Below are 19638 nucleotides of genomic sequence, written 5' to 3' on the forward strand. Positions count from 1 at the left end.
CTCCATTCGTTTTGTCTGTTACTAACAACAGTTATGTGAACAAAGTTATAATACCCTTGTGCACAAGTGCGCTCGGGTATAAAAATAATGAGAGGTACTATAAGAAAATTTACCCAAAATTCAGGAGCAAATGAAAAAAATGCTCACATGAAAATAACTCACATGTGCAAATTAAAAAATATAACTCAAGCGGTTACAGCGCTTAACAAAAGGAAGAGTTAGAAAAAATAGCAATGCGGAAGGAAACATAAGACCATAAAATGTTTGTTTGTTTCGTTAATAATCCTAACCTTTTAAGATATGACACTCCATTCCTTGCATTAGTTTGCAAATATACACTTATTGTTCTACAAACATTTTCGTGGGATGTTTTTCTTTAATTTCGAATTAAAAATACAATGCGATCATATTGTACAGAAATAAGTATGGTATCCCTCCTTTCTTTTTGTAAAAGCCAGAAAGGAGCATCAACTGTATGAATGCATGCCTTCTATAATTTTGATTTGTATATTTGGCAAGTCTTTTTGTAAACAACAAAAAATACACATTGTTATATTAGCTTATTTTTACTTAAATGTGATATAAAGCTCATTAAAATGTTGTGTAATGTCTTGTTATCATAGTGCTTTGTATTTTTATTGTCCACCATACGTGAGTTGCTTCTATTGAAAAAGATCTAGTTCAAAGAATTTTTGTTTATTGTTTTTAATTTTTAAAATTCCTTCTTTTGACATGTTTGTGAATGGCGGAGTTGCCGCTTTCCTCCTTTTCGGTGGGTTTTATATTAAAAAAGGCATCAAAATGGGAAAAAACCTACTTGGTATCTCTGAATCTGTTAAACTTTTTATGGGAAAATGTAAGAAAATCCAACTTGCTATAGTTTCATATACTTAACAGTATCACAACAGTATGTTTAGAGTATCTCCCCATAATTTTTCATGTGAAAAAATGTATTATATGCATCCCCCTCGATATCATTGAATTCCTCATTAGAACATGTAGTCCCTCTATTTTAGCATATCAACAGTTCATATGGCTTCATACCATATAAATGCACCATTAAAGTTGAAGCACTTGACTTTTATTGATAGTTGACGATTTTATCGATAATTGTGTTAAATGACAGCCACTTTTTTTATTTGTAATGTCCCTTTTTCCCTTTGAAAAATTTTTGTTGCAAAATGTTCTTCAAATAGGGAAATTACCCACAATCTGGCATCACTGCACGAGCGTGTGATTTGTTGTTTCTAACGGTACATCAAATACACACGCAACAACAAAAACACACGCTCGTCCAGTTACACTTACGCCAGATACAGCGAATACAAAGAAGCGCGAATTCCACTATTGTGAAATTTTGTGCGGTTCATATAAAGGTATAGCCATAAATCATACACTCAAGCATATCTTACCCAGGTGATAAGTGTCCTTGAGGCGTATGGATTGTGTTTAATGTATTTCTTTGTATCTAAGTGGGGGAAAATATCCCGGTGATAACGCAATTAGAGATAACTAGAAGAAAGACCTCTAAAGATACGTGAGTAAATGCATACATTTGCACCAAATATGCATACATATGTATGTACATAAATTAATAATTAGTGGAAAGTCCATATGCATACACCAACATACGATATCCGGTGAATTCCATTTAATCTAAGCACATCGAGATTTCAATATTGGACGTCTTGTTTTAGATAGGCAGATCTAACGGCTATCAAAGATATTGAGTTTGAAAAACTGTAGGCTTATTGAACTGTAAGGCGCGGTGCACATTAGAGCAATACGATATGCGCTACGATACGCGATACGATATGCGATGCGATATGAAATGCGCGCAGTGCACAATGGAGCGATGCGACATACGATGCGACATGCGATACCATTTTGTGATAGCTACACAAACTTTTATGCCCTTATAAGCTTGTTAATGAGTTAAATGAGTTGTTTCTCAACCGAGTTTAGACCTTTCGAATGATGGGTCTATGTTTATATCTATAAACTTTTAAAAAATTTAAGAGAAAAGTATGTTTAATATCGAGTCAAACTGATGTTAATTTTTACAAAGTCGGCTAAAAATTAAATGAGATATTCAAATTTGCATGACAAATTATTTCAGAATATTGCGTTCACTACAAGGAGAAATCGGTGAAAGTTGAATTGAAAAAAATGTTAAGCAACAATTTTTGAGTTGTATAGGTTGAATAACTTTCCCCCGATTTTTTTAAGTAAAAATCACTATATATTAAATGTTAATTTTGCATCAATTCAGGAGTAGTATTGTTACTTTATAAAATAGTGCGTGAAAACTTGAAAAAATTACCACAGAAAATACACACGGATTTCTTAAGTTTTCTAAAAGTTTATATACATATATCATCGAAAGGTCTAAACTCTGTGGCTGCATTTCTTTATACATTCCAGATAATCCCATTTCACAGCCAGAATAAACAGAATGCGTTTGAAATATACGTTGACATATCATCAGGAACGTTCTAAAGAATAAGTAAACAAAAAGGTTTATTCCAAACGTTCAGAATAAATAAAGAAATGCAGCCTGTATATAGTCAACTGAGTTACAAGCTTATAAGTGCGGAAAACCGTTTTTTTTTTTTAACAGTAAAGCAAGATTGTGTGGGTGTGTGACAAAAATTTCTTATCTCGATTCTTACTTCACTCGGCAAAATCTACCTGAAAAATAACATGACTTACCAGGTATTTGTACTTCATTTTTTTTTGTAGCATTGGGTTACAGAGCACACAAATTTGTACTTTCTCTATTTAATTTAAAAACTTATTAAATATAATAAAATAACACTCAAGAAAAAAAAAGATATAAAAATATAACGAATAATCAAAAATAATTACCTACATACACACATATTCTTTTAATGGTAAATGAGATGATTATTTCTTAATTGTTTCTAAGTACATTGATTACTATTTATTTGAGTATTTGAAGCAAAATAGTCAATCATTAACATTTAAACAAACACAAAATCAAAAATAAATTTGTTTAAAATTATTGGATTCTTTAAATTTCTTTTTAAAGATGTGAAAACAAAGGCAAATAAGCCATCGCGAAAAATATTCTTTTGTGCATTTACTTTTGTCCTTGACCTCAGACGCTATATTTCTCCATGCCAAACTAGTCATGTCTGTTCTACAGTAGTTTTTTTCGGTATAGTTCCATAAACATGTTTTTTTTATTAATTCGACTAAAAAAAAATTTAGGATGATGATGCCGCCTGTGAAACGATCATGCTTATTGCAAAAAATGCCGCGCAATAGTCATCTCACCTCGTTCAGAAAACCATATCGCACGTGCGATACGCATGCAAAATTATATCGTAGCGGTGTCGCTGTCGTGCAAGTGTGCACAGTTTTCATCGCTTCCTACCAATTCCCACGTACTCAGCATGCCGATGTCGCATTCATATCGTATCGCGTATCGTATCGCATATCGCATCGCATATCGTATCGCTCTAATGTGCACCGTGCCTAATCCTTAGCATAAGTTGCGTTCGCGTACCTATTAATTATTGAAAGTTATCAAAAACTATCAGCATTTTGCGTTCGCGTATGCAAAAAACTTGCAAAGTAGGGGAAATTGAGAGAACAAAGTGGCATTTCCTTTTAAGGGGAAGCTGTTAGTTTCTGCTGGAAATATTTTTGCCAACAGGAAAACAGCTCATCAAAAACAGCTCGTAGGAACTTTCGCAAATCACTAAATTGAATTTGATGGTTTGAAAGTTAAAAATGATAAAATCCAACTAATTAAACTTGTTAGAACTAAGTAGTTATTCGTTTAACCAATAAACTGTGTTAGGATAACACTCTGTGATGAGTTTTAAAGATTACACTTTTAAATGTAAACAAAAATTCAATCAGCTGTTCGTCTAACTAGCAAATTTCTGCAAATTTTCTGTTCGCGTACTATTCTTGATGTTTCTCCTATGAGAGAACAGATGACATTTCGCCGTAATTTTGCTTTTGGATGCTTTTTACTGGAGATTTTAACGAACGTACCTCATCATCACGTTTTCCCGCTTCAAAAATAAATAGAAATTTAATCGAACACATGATTCAGTATCAAGTATCCTCTAAAAAATTCTACCAGAAACGGAATGAGCACCGAAACTATCTAAATACCATACCCGAATATTGAAAATAGCAAATTTTCTTTTCTACCATTAGAAGCTCCATCAACAGGTCCTAAAAGAGAGGTAGCTGTCTGTTCAGTCGTGATTTTCGACCTTACGTTCTGGTAACTTTGTACTCAAGAGGATTTCCAATGACTCCCAGGCCGACTCTGTCCATAGCTGCATCGTAATATATGTTAGATGAGAGTGTATGGTATCCTAATTAGAGTCACAAAATATCTTCCTGGAGGCCTCCCTGGCGTATCGACTCCCTTACCAGCTTTCGACACTTTGTAAACTCTCGAATACCTTATTTAGCCAGTATGCCAGCGTCAAGCTCATTTCTGTTCAATTCTAGAATACAATTTTGTAGAATACATAGATTTCAGTTTATTTTGCTATGATTTCATACATGAAGTAGACCTATTCGCTACGATATTCAATTCAAACATTATAAGACGGTGGTGTGAGAGTACCGCTGTAAAATAGGTTATAGCTGTCATTAGTGAGCCTTTTATCTTCTAGGTTCCTGAAGATATGTATATCGATGTCTCCGAGACAGCCTTACATTGTCTAATATTTTCTTGAACCACACTCATCGAGTTCTCTTTTACGCCTCCCAACGACCAGTTGCCGTCCTCAAGGACATTATCGTTGGAAACTTCCCTTAGGTTTGTATTACCCAACAACCGGCTATCGTAAGGGTATTCTTTGTTAAGTCTTGGAAGGTGTAGAGAGCTTTGAGCATTCTATAAAGGCTTTTCCGCGTGAATGAGAATCCAGCCATTCCTAAGGATTCCAGCGTTTCGCCGCTGTATAAACGGACCATTTAAGCCATGAACCAACTAAACAGATCACCCAGCACGGCAATCGTGTATTTGTAATTGCATTTGAGAAACAAATAATAGTTGATAACGGTTGTTTCATTCACATACATGGTTTCATTCCGTTTCATTCACATGGTGGCGAAACAATTACGTCACTGCAAATAAAAACTTTTTTCTCGCACGCCATCCTGGGTGATGATCTTTATTCATTCGTTCATGCATTTAAGGTATCCGTGGTCATCTCCGTCAGCCAAATGCCAGCCATGGGTGTTCTGGGTACCTCTACTAGACGAAATCAAGCTTGGGTATGCATTTGCGTAAGGAGCACCAGTACTTTTAAACCGACAACCCCTCAAAGAAGCGCTAGAATCAGATACAGGAATATGGTATCTAAGATTTTCAAACAGGTAATCGCCAACTCGTTCAGAGATCTTTGAATCGATCTTGACCCACCCTTCTTGAACGGCCTGTGACCTAATCGACCACGGCAACCTGAAGGTAGTCCCTGCCTACCTGACAGTGCCGGCCTTTCATTTAAGGTATTTCGTTCTGTGGAGAGCAGGTCCTTTCGGATATCAAATTCGGTTTGAAATATGCATATTTATTTTATATAGCTAATAAAATTAGCAAATACCTACATTTGTGAACCTTTAGTGCTACTTTAAATTTTTGTATTTTACAAAATTTGCTGTCGGATGTAAACAAACAACAAATTGACTTCTTGCGCATTTCTGCCCGGAATAAAAATCCGGGCTGTTTCGGGCACGAAGAAGAAGACATTTACTATCCAAAAACGGAAGGTATTCGCTCTCTATTACCCATTTTTCTAGCGTGAGGGACGCTTTCTGGGCTGTTTTCGGCATCCGCAGGTATCCGCGGGCTCGTGTGGAACAAACCTTTTGTGTTCGAAATTAAAATCCAAATTAACGGAGCATAGGATAAGAAAAAAGACTCTGGAGGACTTTTACGCAGTTAAATGCAACCAGGGTTAAATACCGAATCGGGGTCATTCCCACGACAGCCGGTTCTACGTACCGGAATGACTCGGGTTTCACCCGACCAAGGGCTGTTGTTTCGGCGATCTAACCCCGTTTAGGTCGGCGAAGTATCTCAGAAGTTGTCCGTCCATAGGGCAACATTCACTACGCATTCTCCTACTCAGGGCTGGCATCGAGTCAAACCCTGGGCCAGAAATATACACCTGCTGTGTATGCCGAAGACGTTTACACCACAACTCCACCTCAGTCAAGTGTAATGCCTGCGAGGGGTGGAGTCACCTCAGGGTCTGCTCGGGACTACGGACACACAGACAGTGGACCACGTCGTACGTGGCCCCCCTGTTGCTCAAATAGAGCAGCCTCCACGGCAACCCATAGTCCGCCCGTGCAGCCCCACACACTCACACAGCAACCACACACAGTCGCCACAACACAACAACATACCACAGCCACCACAGACCACATAACACACACAACCGCACCACCACCCACACGCCGCCGCCAACAACTCCTGGTTCCCCCTACAATCTGCACGGTATGTCAGACCAGAATATTCCGTAATGTGACATCAGTCAAGTGCAACACCTGCCTTGGCTGGTGCCACTTTAGGGCATGTTCAGGTCTGCGCACCACGCGAGATTGGACGGGGAACTTCGAGGGCCCGTGTTGCGCTGCTCGGTCGCTGACATCAATTGCGACGCCCCCCACTACCACCACAGGGAGGCAATCACCTCAGCAGCACACACAGCCAACGGCGGCAAGAACATACACCTCACTCACACCCCACATCACAACACGTCTCCCGAACCACATGAGGCTCCTCCAATTCAACTGTAACGGGCTACAGAGCAAGATTGAGGAGATAACCACCTTTATGTGTCGGCATGGTATATTAATAGCTGCGGTCCAAGAGACGAAGTTGCACAGCAATTCAACTTTGTTGAATTGTGCCGGGTACAACGTGCACCGTCGAGATCGCGAGCGAGATAATGGTGGTGGCTTAGCGTTCATCACGCACCACACCGTGCAGTATCGTCTTATCGAAGCAGACATCGACCGCAGGGATACCACCCTAGAATGTCAGGGCATCGCTATCCGGTCAGGCGATGTCGAGCTCGAAATATTTAACATATACATACCCCCTGTCACCTGCTGCCCGGCAGGATATCACCCTGATATAGGTGCGCTCCTCAGAGGTGAAAACCGTATGGTAGTAGGTGACTTTATTGCGCACCACGATCTTTGGCACTCAAGCCTGTCAAACGATCGTAGGGGAACAGACTTGGCTGAGCAGATAGACGATTCGACATTCTGCACAATGAACGACGACGCACCCACCAGGATTATGGGTAACTGCAGTAGCTCGCCAGACATCACAATAGTCAGCGCTGGTCTGATAAACAGCATAACGTGGCGACCTATGCTGACTCTAGCATCAGACCATCTACCCATAGTCATCTCGATTGATAAACCAACTGACTTTGCCTCCGCCAAACACCGGACCTATGTCAACTTTTCTAAAGCTGACTGGAAAGGTTACGCGGAGTTTACTGAAAACACCTTCACATCGCTCCCCACACCAACCGACGTCCACCTCGGTGAACGTAAGTTCCGCAGGGCTATCACTGCTGCTGCAGCTCGCTTCATACCGGCAGGGTGCATATCGGACCCACGTCCAAACTTCCCTGCCGAAGCGGCTGTTTTAGCAAATGAGCGTGATAGCCTTCGTCAGGCCGATCCCGGAGATCCCCGTATCAGGGATCTCAACGCGGAGATTCGGCAACTTGTAAACGTACATAAGCGGAAGAAGTGGGAGGAGCACCTGCGGTGAAGTTCAGGTGGCCATCGGGAAGGCGAAAGCCTCCAAAGCCATGGGTCCCGACGGAATATGCATGCTGATGCTGAAAAAATTTGGGTCCTGCGGGGGTAGCGTACCTAACGGAGGTCCTCAATTTGTCAATGGCCACTCTCATCATCCCAGACATCTGGAAGGTGGGGAGAGTGGTCCCACTGCTCAAACCGGGGAAACCTGCAAACAAAGGAGATTCGTATCGTCCGATTACACTCCTTTCCCCGGTAGCGAAGACACTCGAGGCCTTGCTACTCCCGTACTTCACAAATCACCTGACCCCAGCGAAGCATCAGCATGGTTTCCGTAAAGTGCACAGCACAACAACAGCACTTAACGCCATAAACACTCAGATAACTCGTGGCCTTAACCGTAACCGTCCCTGTGAGAGAACGATTCTAGTAGCGTTGGACTTGTCAAAGGCGTTTGACACCGTCTGCCATTCCACGCTACTGGAAGATATAGAGGCCTCCTCTCTCCCACAGAGGCTCAAACGGTGGTCGGCAAATTATCTAAGTGGTCGACATTCGTCGGTAATGTTCAGAGACAAAACGAGTAAGCAGCGAAAAAATAAAACAGGGGGTTCCTCAGGGTGGTGTCCTTTCCCCGCTACTGTTTAACTTTTATATTTCAAAGCTCCCTCAACCACCAGAGGGAGTCTCGATTGTCTCCTATGCCGACGATTGCTCGATTATGGCGACTGGGAATGGAATTGATGACCTGTGTTCGAAAGTAAACGGCTATCTCTCCGAACTTTCTCGCTTCTTCACTGCACTGTCTAGCCCTCTCCCCTACGAAATCCTCCGCGACCCTGTTCACAACCTGGACGAAGGAGGTCAGGCTACCGCTGGGGATTCACGTCGATGACACACCAATTCCGACGGTGAATAACCCCAAAATACTCGGAGTAACTTTCGACAGCCTGCTCTCCTTCTCTGCGCACTCAACCGCTATTGTCAATAAAGTACAGAGCCGCAACAAGGTCCTCAAGTCGCTAGCCGGCAGTACTTGGGGCAAAGACAAAGAAACGTTGCTGGCAACATACAAGGCAATAGGCCGGCCGGTTTTGAACTACGCAGCGCCAGTGTGGTCGCCTGGGACTAGTAGGACGCATTGGACGAAGCTACAGACCGCACAAAACACCGCACTGAGGACAGTGACGGGATGCCTCTTGATGACGCCTGAACACCACCTGCACGGCGAGGCGCAAATGCTCCCGGTAAAGGAGCACAATATAATGCTCTGCAAGCAGTTCCTGATCGGGAGCCACAGAAGTGGCCACCCAAGCAGACAGCTGCTTGCAGAGGAGCCCTCGCCTAGGCACGTCAGGAGGCATCTATATGAACTAACGGACGAAGTCCAGAGGTTCATTAAGCAACCTCTGGACCCGACAGCCTACAGACAGGCCTTGAACGGCATTCACAGGGACTCAGTCTCGAGTTATGTAGACTCTAGACCTGTGAATGCCGTTCTAGGCACACCACCCCCGGACATTGACGAGACGGAGCTTCATCTGCCTCGGGCGACGCGCACTACACTTGCACAACTTCGCTCCGGCTACTGCAGCAGGTTAAACTCCTACTTGAGTAGGCTGAATGAGGATGTGCCGAACGAATGTCCGGCATGCGGATAGACCCCACATGACTCGAAACATCTCTTCGCATGCCCGGCAAACCCGACATCCCTAACGACCTTGTCCTTATGGGCAAACCCCGCAGAAGCTGCACGCTTCCTAGGGTTGCCGTTAGTGGAACTTGACGACAACGACTGAGATACCAACCGATCTGGGCGGGGTTGTTGTAGCCGCTACAACAACAACAACAACCGAATCGGGGTTAAGTTGCACTAATAAGGCATTTTCATCAGTTATAGTTTGATAAAATTATAGTTTAAGAAACTAAAACCTCCCTATTATAATTGCCATTCGTATTGTCATCAGGTATGTAACTTGAGAATAGAAATCGCTGCATCTTTTAGGGGCATAAATATTACATAGTTACATCCCGAGCTAATAAAAGGAAGGTAAAAATAAAAGATACTGATACTTTGGCTTAAAGCGTTTCTGAACTCAGGATTTTTTACTTGCCGAAAAGCACTGAACTCACAATAAATCTGTTTATGTACATGCAATGCGAGAAATATAAAAATAAACTACGAAGTCTCAACGTTGCAAGATATTTTAAGTTTACTGAAATTGTATTCTGCGATTCTGCGATATTGCTTATTGTCAGCCACTTTAAACCCAAATTTTAAATAAAATGAGTCATTAAAATGCTTTACATCATGTTTTGGATTTTAATTAACTCTTCGTTTGTCAAAAATTATGGAGCTTGTGAGGTAAACAAATGCTCAGCTGACGAACCCGCTTTCAAACACTTTTTTCAAAAGCAATTACACGGTATTTTGAAATTGGTTCATGCAAACATCCCGGCAGTTGGAAATGTAAATCTTGTACACAAACGTCAATTTAATAATCATTTCCGGAACACATCGAGTGTACCAAGCGTTTGGCAAAACTAAAAATGCAAATCGATAGTACATTTTACGCTGATTTCAACTATACCAAAATTATTTTGTGCAGAACTTCTTACTTTGTACTCAAAAAATGCAACTTTAACCTCTTATTCCTTCGTTAGTTTTTACTTGCGTCAAATAAATTTGGGATAGTTCGAACCAGATTTTTTAGTTTCTCCACAGCTAAAGGGTTGGTATATTCGATGTATTCCGCATTGCCATTACTTATTTTCTATGAATTCGTCCGGAATAAAATGGTGTAGAGTTGGGACTATCAACTCTCCACGAAACATATTTAAGTGATGGCAATTCTAGACGTATTTTTCTCCACTGCCACCCTATTGACATGTGTTTGTATTTAAAGTTGCCATATATTGTTGTTTTAAATGTTATTACCAAAAAAAAGTTTTTCGATCTGTCCCTAAATAAAAATTTAAATATAAAAAGTATTTTCCGCAAACAAAAGCGATAAATTTTATCATTTTATGAATTTAGTAAGCCACTTTCCCTAGTATAAAAGGCTCAAACTGATAAACAATACAAGTGCTGTCTAACGATTCGATATGGCAGCATCAATACATCAGCATCCCTGTGTTTCGTGAAAAAATTTCTTTTCGTGTTTCGTGAAAATTTTCGTTCCTATTTTTAACAAAATTTTGCTAAAAGTGTAAAGCGAAGTGTCTATTCATTGAAATAACATTATTTTTCTCGAAGCCGAGAGTTAAATAGTGCAGTTATTATCGTGTTTTCTAGCACAGTCACAGAAGTACACATACCAATGGAATAACACTGACTTCGGTTCGAGGAAGTTGTGACGACTTTGTTCATAATTGTTCTCCTCACACACCTCCCTTTCCACTTGATGGTTTTTGCATTTAGCGAAAAAGACTCCAAATCTTGTGCTCCAATACTGAAATGCAAGTTTAATGGCGCCTAGTGTTTAACTCTGGTTAACTCCACATCCAGAAGTGCTGTGCTGTGTCACACGCACACACGAATACGTTTTCAGGAGTTGTAGTGCATCTGGTAAGTTCCGAGGTTGAGTTTTTGTTGTAAATACTTTTATGAAAAAGACTATGGTGGACATTAAATCGAATTAAAAAATAGTTAACTCCTCTCCCAATAGTAATTTGTGGCCAAAATGAGTAGCGGCGGTACGTCGACTGGATCTGGGTCCGGTGAGAAGGAAAAAGACTCCCATTGGTACTTTAACTCCGAACAGCTTACGAACTCTCCAAGTCGTAGACAAGGAATCGATGCTGATACGGAACTATCTTATAGACAAATGACTGCTTACCTTATTCAAGAAATGGGACAACGTCTACAGGTGTAAGTGCCAAATTTTGCAGCAGTAGTTTTGAAAGTAGCTACAAAAGCTGTACAATTATTATTTTTTTATTATTTTGCGGTTACAGCTCTCAACTTTGCATCAACACTGCCATTGTGTATATGCATCGCTTTTATGCGTTCCATTCTTTCACGCATTTCCACCGCAATAACATTGCGGCAGCGAGTTTATTCCTAGCTGCTAAGGTTGAAGAGCAACCTCGAAAACTTGAACATGTTATCAAGGCTGCTAACAAGTGCCTTAGCCAGCCCACGTCTTCCACCACGGACGCTTATTATATTGAACAGGCACAGGAGCTGGTCTTTAATGAAAATGTTCTATTACAAACTCTTGGATTTGATGTAGCAATTGACCATCCGCATACGCACGTCGTAAAGACATGCCATTTGGTCAAAGGTAAATAAATTTATATTTTTTTTTTGAGTACTGGAAAGTTAATTTGTAAATTTTTTATATGCAGCTTGCAAGGATTTAGCACAAACTTCATACTTTCTGGCTTCTAACAGGTCGGTGTTTTTGAAAATTCATCTATATTTTATTGTACTATGCTATAGTGTATCTTACCGAAACCAATTTGTTAAATCATTTATCATTTTTGGACACCATCTAATTCGTTTATTTTATAGTCTTCATCTGACGTCTATGTGCCTGCAATACAAACCGACAGTGGTAGCTTGTTTCTGTATTTACTTAGCTTGCAAGTGGTCACGTTGGGAGGTAAGAAAAGGAATCCGTTTCAAACACATTTAAAAATACTAAAAGTATTTAAAATCGAACACAGATTCCGCAATCAACGGAAGGCAAACACTGGTTCCATTATGTTGATAAAACTGTTACCATGGATTTACTGAAGCAATTGACTGATGAATTTATAGCCATTTACGAGAAAAGTCCATCCCGCCTGAAATCCAAATTAAACTCGATAAAAGCCCTTGCTCAAAATGCTAGCAATCGTGTAATTAATAGTAAAGATAAGAAAGAAGAGTGGAAAATGGGTGATATGATGAAAATGTATGCGCATGACACACCTGGTAGTGGCGGCAGCTGTGGTGGTAATAGCAATCAGTCATATTCTACAAGTTCTCTTGGCGTGGAACAGTCACATCAGCAGTCGCCCGCATTGTTGCCGCCTCCTCCACCACAGACACAACTGTCACGAAAAAGCGAGTTGCATTCCAGCCAACATCGCTCACACCACAGTTCTTCATCCCACCACTCGAAAATCAATTTTCCGTCATCCGATGTTCTTGGTAAGAATTTTCAAGTAAAATTACTATTTCTTGGAATATTCTTTGAGTAACCAATTAAAATAACCGTTGAACGGCTGAACATACAAATAAGTGGGATACGTTTTAGACATCATTGAATCCCTTCTATATGAATTCAATCGGATGTGTGCAAGCATTTCATAGAATTTAAAACTTTGAAAGAAAAGCCATATACAAAAATACAGTCAATCTTACATAACTCGAACTAAATTGTGTCTCAAAAGCGTTTATTTAGTCGGATTTATTTATCAGTGGTGGCAACATGGAATGATAAAGAGTTTGAAAGGTTGAACGAAATATCGCAAATTTTCCCAAAAGAGAGTGGTTGATAAATGTGGTGTCGAAGCGAACTCAATTTCATTATTTAAGGATAAAAAAACAGCTTTTAAAAGTGTGGACAAAATTCGTATAAATGGGCTTCACCAGCTGAAAACAAAAACATATAGGAATAATAATTATTGAAGGTCAATGCAGTGAATCCTTCAAAGAGATTTGGTAAAAAAAATAATAAGCTAGGTACATATGTGTTTGCGTATTAGTAGATGAGAGGTACTGTAATGGTGATCCGAATTATGGAAGTTTGACTGTACACACCTCTATGAATTCATATTCAAATGGAACATGAAATATAATATAAATACTCTTCTTTAATGAAAAGTGGAAACAACAGTTTTTGTAGTGGACCCATGTTCTTCTGATTGCTACATATGAATAAAAAGGGTTAAAATAAAACAGGCATAGCGCAACGCCAAAAGTTTGCTTTAAATACATACCAGTTTTATCACACAAGCTACTCTGAAGTCACTTTGAGTTACACTTAGTAGTAAAGACAGAGTAAAACACTCCTTATAAAATGGCTAAAACTAACACAAGCTTTACTCGAAATTTTTCTTGAGCGTAATTTGTGATAACAAACATTTATTTGTAGAAATTAACATGAAATCGTTCCACGAATTTTCGTATAAGGAGATTAATTTTTCAGTAGAAACTGAAGTTTGAACTGATGTAGCTCGTGTTTTTCCTTCTAGTAGCTCGTGGCAAATACCAGTTTCTCATCTAATAAGTTTCACTGGTCTCATATTTTAATGAAATGCAACTTGTTGTGTTAAATTCCTTTCTTTTTTTATTGTATTGCTGAAACAAAGACTCAACTAGTATGCGTTAAACTCAAATATATATTTATAATTTTTAGACCATAAAAGTAGTCACAAGCAACCACCGTTCTCTGGCGTTGTTAGCCGCCCACGTGATCATACGCAACCGTCTCAGGGACATCAGCAACCTCTGATTGCGGGCAATTCATCACGATCAAGCCTTTCGACATCTAGCGGGCGATCATTAAGTAGCATACCTGGTCAAAATCTACCGCGGCAGACTTTACAAGGCCACCAACTGGATGTTAACTATCACAAATCTCGTGAAAAGAGTAATCTTATAAGTTCGTATCCCCACACCGCACCATCACAACCTCATTCTGGACACAAAGTCTCACAAAAGCAAGAATCGAATCGAGTTCTGCAGAAAGAGCAGACTACTGTCAAAATGACCGAACCAGGCAAAAGCGGCAGCAGTAGCAGTAGTAACAGTAATAAACTATTCCCACCTTCTTCTATGTCAGCTATGTCACAGTATGGTAGTAACGCTCCACAGGCACAAAATAAGTTGGATATGGGCCAAGATTTGCCCCGTAACTTAATGCATGGCCAGCGTGGTTATGGAATTAATAATGGCTCTGGAAGTGTCCCATTATTAGGTAGTTATCAATCACAGCATACACGCCAGAGTAGCAATAGCAATAGCAGCAAGCACGATTTATCAAAACCTGCTTCCGTCCATCTTCAACAACATGGAAAACAACCATCAATTCCACCTGAATCAGCATATAGCACTGGCACTCACGAGTCCCAACCAGCTCCACATACACAAACTCATCCTGCCGCCAGTTATTTGAACATTCGGCCGCCAGAGGCTTCAAGCAACGAAGATAACAATACCACTCAGATGCCGTCAGTGCATGCGATATTACAACAGCCAACGAATGCTAATCAATCGAAAGCTTCTTTGTTTAGTCCCGATTGGAGTGAGAAACTACAGCCACAACAACCGCAACAAATAATTGGCGGAAATAATTATGTTAATACTAATGTTCCACCACCCACTGCGGGCGATGCATATAATTACAAATTCCCATTAAATAAGGACGGAGAGCGAGAGAAAAGCATGGACGTCAGTGTTTCATCCATTAAAAAGGAACGGAATCGAGGACCACATGCGGGTATGGATTTAACTGGGTCAATGATAATGGGTGTGCGACCTAACGCACCTCAATCCCAGTTCCACCAACAGTTGCAGCAACAGCAGCCATTAAAGATAAGCATGCCAAAGAAAGTGGAATCCAACATTATGGGTGATCTTACTGGTAAGTGTAATTAGAAATGTCAATATTTTTATAGATACTATACTTATGACTATAGGCATACCACAAAGCTACGTTAATTCCGTAGGTTCAGATCAGGGTTACCCAGCTAAAAAACTATCTGCGAGCTGGAGCTAAAATATAAATTCAATTAAAAACCATACTCCCTGGGAGTTTTCTCTGTTTTCCCTTTGAGGATTTCTTTCTCGGGTGATACAAATTCCTGGAGAACGAACTCCCCGGGAGTATTCAGAATTGGGCTGATACTGACTACACAAGAGGTAAACAATTCAATGCCTAGATTATTCGGGGCCTACGCCGTTTTTTTTTAACTGCCGAGGCAGCAATAGCGTGATTTGGGCTATAACCATAGGTTGTTGCGCGGCCATTTTCATTAATAGTCAGGCAGCTCTGCTGGCCTCGCTGTTGTTATAACAGCATAAAACTTTTCCAACAGTTTTTGAGAGTGCTGTGGAAGTGGCAATCCTTGGTCGTGGGAATAACTACGTTCATAATCGCCTCGTGGAGAGTTGTCAAGGCGTCCGCACTTAGCGATTCCGCTGAAAAATACACAGGCAAAATTAGGATAATCCTAGGTCTTTTGAATTAGCTTTGGTTATGCCTCTGTTCATTCTCTAGTATCGATGCTTCGGAGTTTTCCTGCAGCCCTCTTGGCCTTGGAGTTGACTGGATGTGATTCCACCCATACTTCTTAGATTCCATTGTTGTTGTTGTCAACAGCATACACATTCCCAAAGAGTTTTTGAGGACTGATGCTGGAGTGCTAGGCCTTTGCCAGATACGAACCCGAAAAAAAAACATTTTCTTAGATCGTTCCAAAAAAAACACTTTCTCAGATTCCGTTGCCAGCTGGAATATTATTTGCCCGTCCCTTTGCTTTTAATTGGGCGCGGGTGTTACTTAGATAACTGCTTGACAGGGTCGAAAGTCAAGGCGGGTCGGCATGGTTGTGGTCCGGTCTTAGCCCACCAGCCCTTTTCAGGGCTTTTGCCCTGACAGACGAAGTCCAGAGGTATATTAAACAACCTCTGGACACGTCAACCTACCGACAGCCCTGAACGGCATTCACAGGGAATCAGTCTCAAGTTATGTAGACTCCCGCCCTGTGAATGCCGTTCTAGGCACACAACCACCGGACGTGGACGGGACAGAACTTTGTCTGCCTCGGGAGACCCGCACTACAATAGCCCAACTTCGCTACGGCTATTGCAGCAGGCTCAACAGCTACCTGAGCAGAATCAACGAGGATGTGCCCAACCAATGCCCGGCATGTGGAGAGTCGCCACATGACTCCCGGCACCTCTTCACATGCCCTGAGAACCCCACTCAGCTAACGCCCCTGTCCCTATGGACAGCCCCTTTGGAAGTAGCACACTTCCTGGGCCTCCCCCTAGCTGAAATAGACGACAACGTTGATGGATGAACCGCCCCGAACGGAGCTTAGTAGCCGCTACAACAACAACAACAACAACAGGGCTTTTGCTGCTCCTTTCAGCTCACAGCCATAAACAAAATAAAGGATCCACGCAGATGAAAAAGAAATGACACACAGTGCGGTGATTCGCGGTAGAAAATCAGTCCTCTCTAAATGTCTCCTCTTCTCTGTTCGATTCTCTATGGGCTGGTTTCTCCAACTCAACTTAACTTAGTTAAGCCAATTTTCTTGACTTAGTCAAGAATAAGCTATGTAAAACGTAGGCTAACTTTTGACTTATGTCCAAAAAGTGGCTAAACTAAGTTAAGTTGAGTTGGAGAAACCAGCCCTATGAATGTCATTGGTTGCCTACCTGCATAGCGACTGATGTGTCTAGGAAGAGGTTCTGCTTTCAACAGTGATTTTCGTTTGCTCGCATTGTTAGCAGCCGACCAGGAACTGCTTGGTCAGCATTGTGTTGTGCATCAAGCCAAAGCATCAGTCTCTTTTACTTCTAAACTATAACTGATAGAAATGCCTTATTTACGCAACTAAGCTCCAATTAGGCATTCAACCCTGGTTGCGCATATTGGACATTTCAATCAACTATAGTTTAGAAATAAATGCGTCTGATGTTTTGGCTTGATGCATTTCTGAACACACCCGCTGTCCGGAGTGCTTTATTATGGCATGGAATGGCAAACTATGTTAAAACCTTTGACAAGTTCAGCGCTTCCAGGATAGTTCTGCCAGAGGCAGTTATGGTTAAGGCTGTGTCAATTATTATTTTATTGAAAAGAATTATTAAATATATGTATATCACTCAAAAGTGACTACATACGTATGTATATATGAATTTAGTATTTTCCATGATATCATGGTAATTTCATTGTAAATTGATTTTTCACGATTTTCACAGCTATAAATGCTGCTGTTAAACGTCCCAATGAAGGTGCCTACAAACAGGATGATGAGCAAAGTAAAATACGCAAACTTGATACTCAAACTTCATTGTCTTCTTATAATGACCTAAAAACAAGTGACACTAATAAGCTACATGTCGTAAATGGAATAGAAACGAATCCTGATCTGGTAAGGAGTTTATTGAAAGAAAGTCTTTGCACTTCCAATGCTCTCCTAAAAACGGAGCAATTGGGAGCACCTAGTCTGCAACCACCAGCTGAACTTTTTGAACCATCTGCGACAGCTGCTTCGACAATGGCTGCTCCGATAGCTGAGACTTCTTTAAAATCTACAAGCTTAAGTAGTGGCACTGAACCCTCGTCTATGGAAATTAATGAGTCAGGAAGCAGTAAGGCAGAAAAGAAAAAGAAAAAAGACAAGCATAAACATAAAGAGAAGGATAAGGATAAGTCGAAAGATCGCGAAGAACGAAAGAAACATAAAAAGGATAAAGACAAACATAAGGAGCGGGATCGGGGTGAATTAGACAGCTCGGAGCATGTAAAGATTAAAATATCCAAAGATAAAATTGAAGGTAGTGCGGAATCCTTAAAGATAAAAATACCGAAAGATCGTATAATAAGCGATGTGAACAGTAGTTGTGGCAACATTAACCATAATGCAGATGGAGGCGGTGCTATCATGCACCCTGCTCCAGCGTTGAAGATCAAAATTAGTAAGGATAAATTGGAAAACTATGCGACCGACTCTGCAACACATTCGTCTTCACAACAAGTGCATGCGCTGGCGCAGCCGACAACAGGCTTTTACTCGTCTTTTGTGACACCAAATAACGCGTCGGTATCAACGTCGCATAGTAATAGTGGTAGTAGTAGTGGTAAAAAGAAAGATCGTGACCGTGACAAGGATCGGGACAAGGAGAAAAAACGGGGTAGCAATGAAATTGTTAAGTCGAATGGAAGTGGATCATTTCATTCGACATCAACAGTACAAGGCGGAGCGGGTGGGCCGCTGCTAACACATTTGCCACCAACAACAAATATGACGTCAAAGAGCCAAAACCCCAACAAGGTAAGCATACATACATACGTATGATTAAAAAATTGTTAAATGGTGTCAAGTGTAACTAACATTTTCCCCATGTTCGTAACCACATTACTGTAAAGCAACAGTTCCCTTTATTACTAAACGATAATTGATGGAAATGGCCAGTATGCGCGAAAACAATTAAATGTCGAATTAGGAGGACTTATGTATGTAGATGCGAAAATTGGGAATTTTTATCAAGTATAGTATAGGAATAAAACTGTATTTTTTTTTAGTAATGCGACAGTTTGTGTTTACGAACAAGGGGTCTTTTCGTGATACGAAACTCTGCACAACATATTCATTCACAATTAATGTAGGCATTTACATTCATCTAATACTGTACTATGAGGTAGAACATATCATACAATTTTTAAATTACAAGATTACGAGTTACACTATGTAATGTGAATGCTTGTAAAACAAAAATACATACTGCTGTACTTTGACAAAAAAAACAGAAAACAACTAATACCTTCATACAAGTCGGCGTGACACACTTGCATAACAAAAATTGATTAGAGTGTTGGTTTCGTTGATTTGAGCACAAGCAAAAACTAACTGAGCCTTAATACCTACATTCAATACTACTCTACATTGTTTCCATGCATTCTATCACTAATCCAAATTTTGTGCTCACATGGGGCTAAGCAGAAGGTTTTTTTTTTGAGATTTTTATTTACTACACAGTCATACAAATACACACATAAAATAGTTGCCAAGATAATCAGAATGGCTGGATTAATAATACATATATATATTCTGAGATAAAAGTATAATATGAAAAAAAAAAACTAATCAGTGTGGTAATGGGTTTCCTAAACGCTTTAA

The 19638-nt window shown here is 40.4% G+C and overlaps 1 protein-coding gene across 1 annotated transcript; it reads left to right on the forward strand.

Moving 5' to 3' along the window:
- Positions 1–10917: 10917 nt before the first annotated feature.
- Positions 10918–18831, forward strand: LOC118754173 (cyclin-T-like). The gene is made up of 8 exons (XM_036489039.1): positions 10918–11356; positions 11438–11659; positions 11746–12074; positions 12139–12184; positions 12305–12395; positions 12460–12928; positions 14139–15365; positions 17717–18831. Exons 2-8 carry the CDS (start codon positions 11472–11474, stop codon positions 18814–18816), a joined length of 3450 nt encoding a protein of 1149 aa, XP_036344932.1. The 5' UTR covers positions 10918–11356; positions 11438–11471; the 3' UTR covers positions 18817–18831.
- The last annotated feature ends 807 nt before the right edge of the window (positions 18832–19638 follow it).

The sequence above is a fragment of the Rhagoletis pomonella genome, unplaced genomic scaffold (assembly GCF_013731165.1).
Source record: "Rhagoletis pomonella isolate Grant_MI unplaced genomic scaffold, Rhpom_1.0 Rhpom_scaffold_03488, whole genome shotgun sequence".
NCBI classification, from domain to species: domain Eukaryota; kingdom Metazoa; phylum Arthropoda; class Insecta; order Diptera; family Tephritidae; genus Rhagoletis; species Rhagoletis pomonella.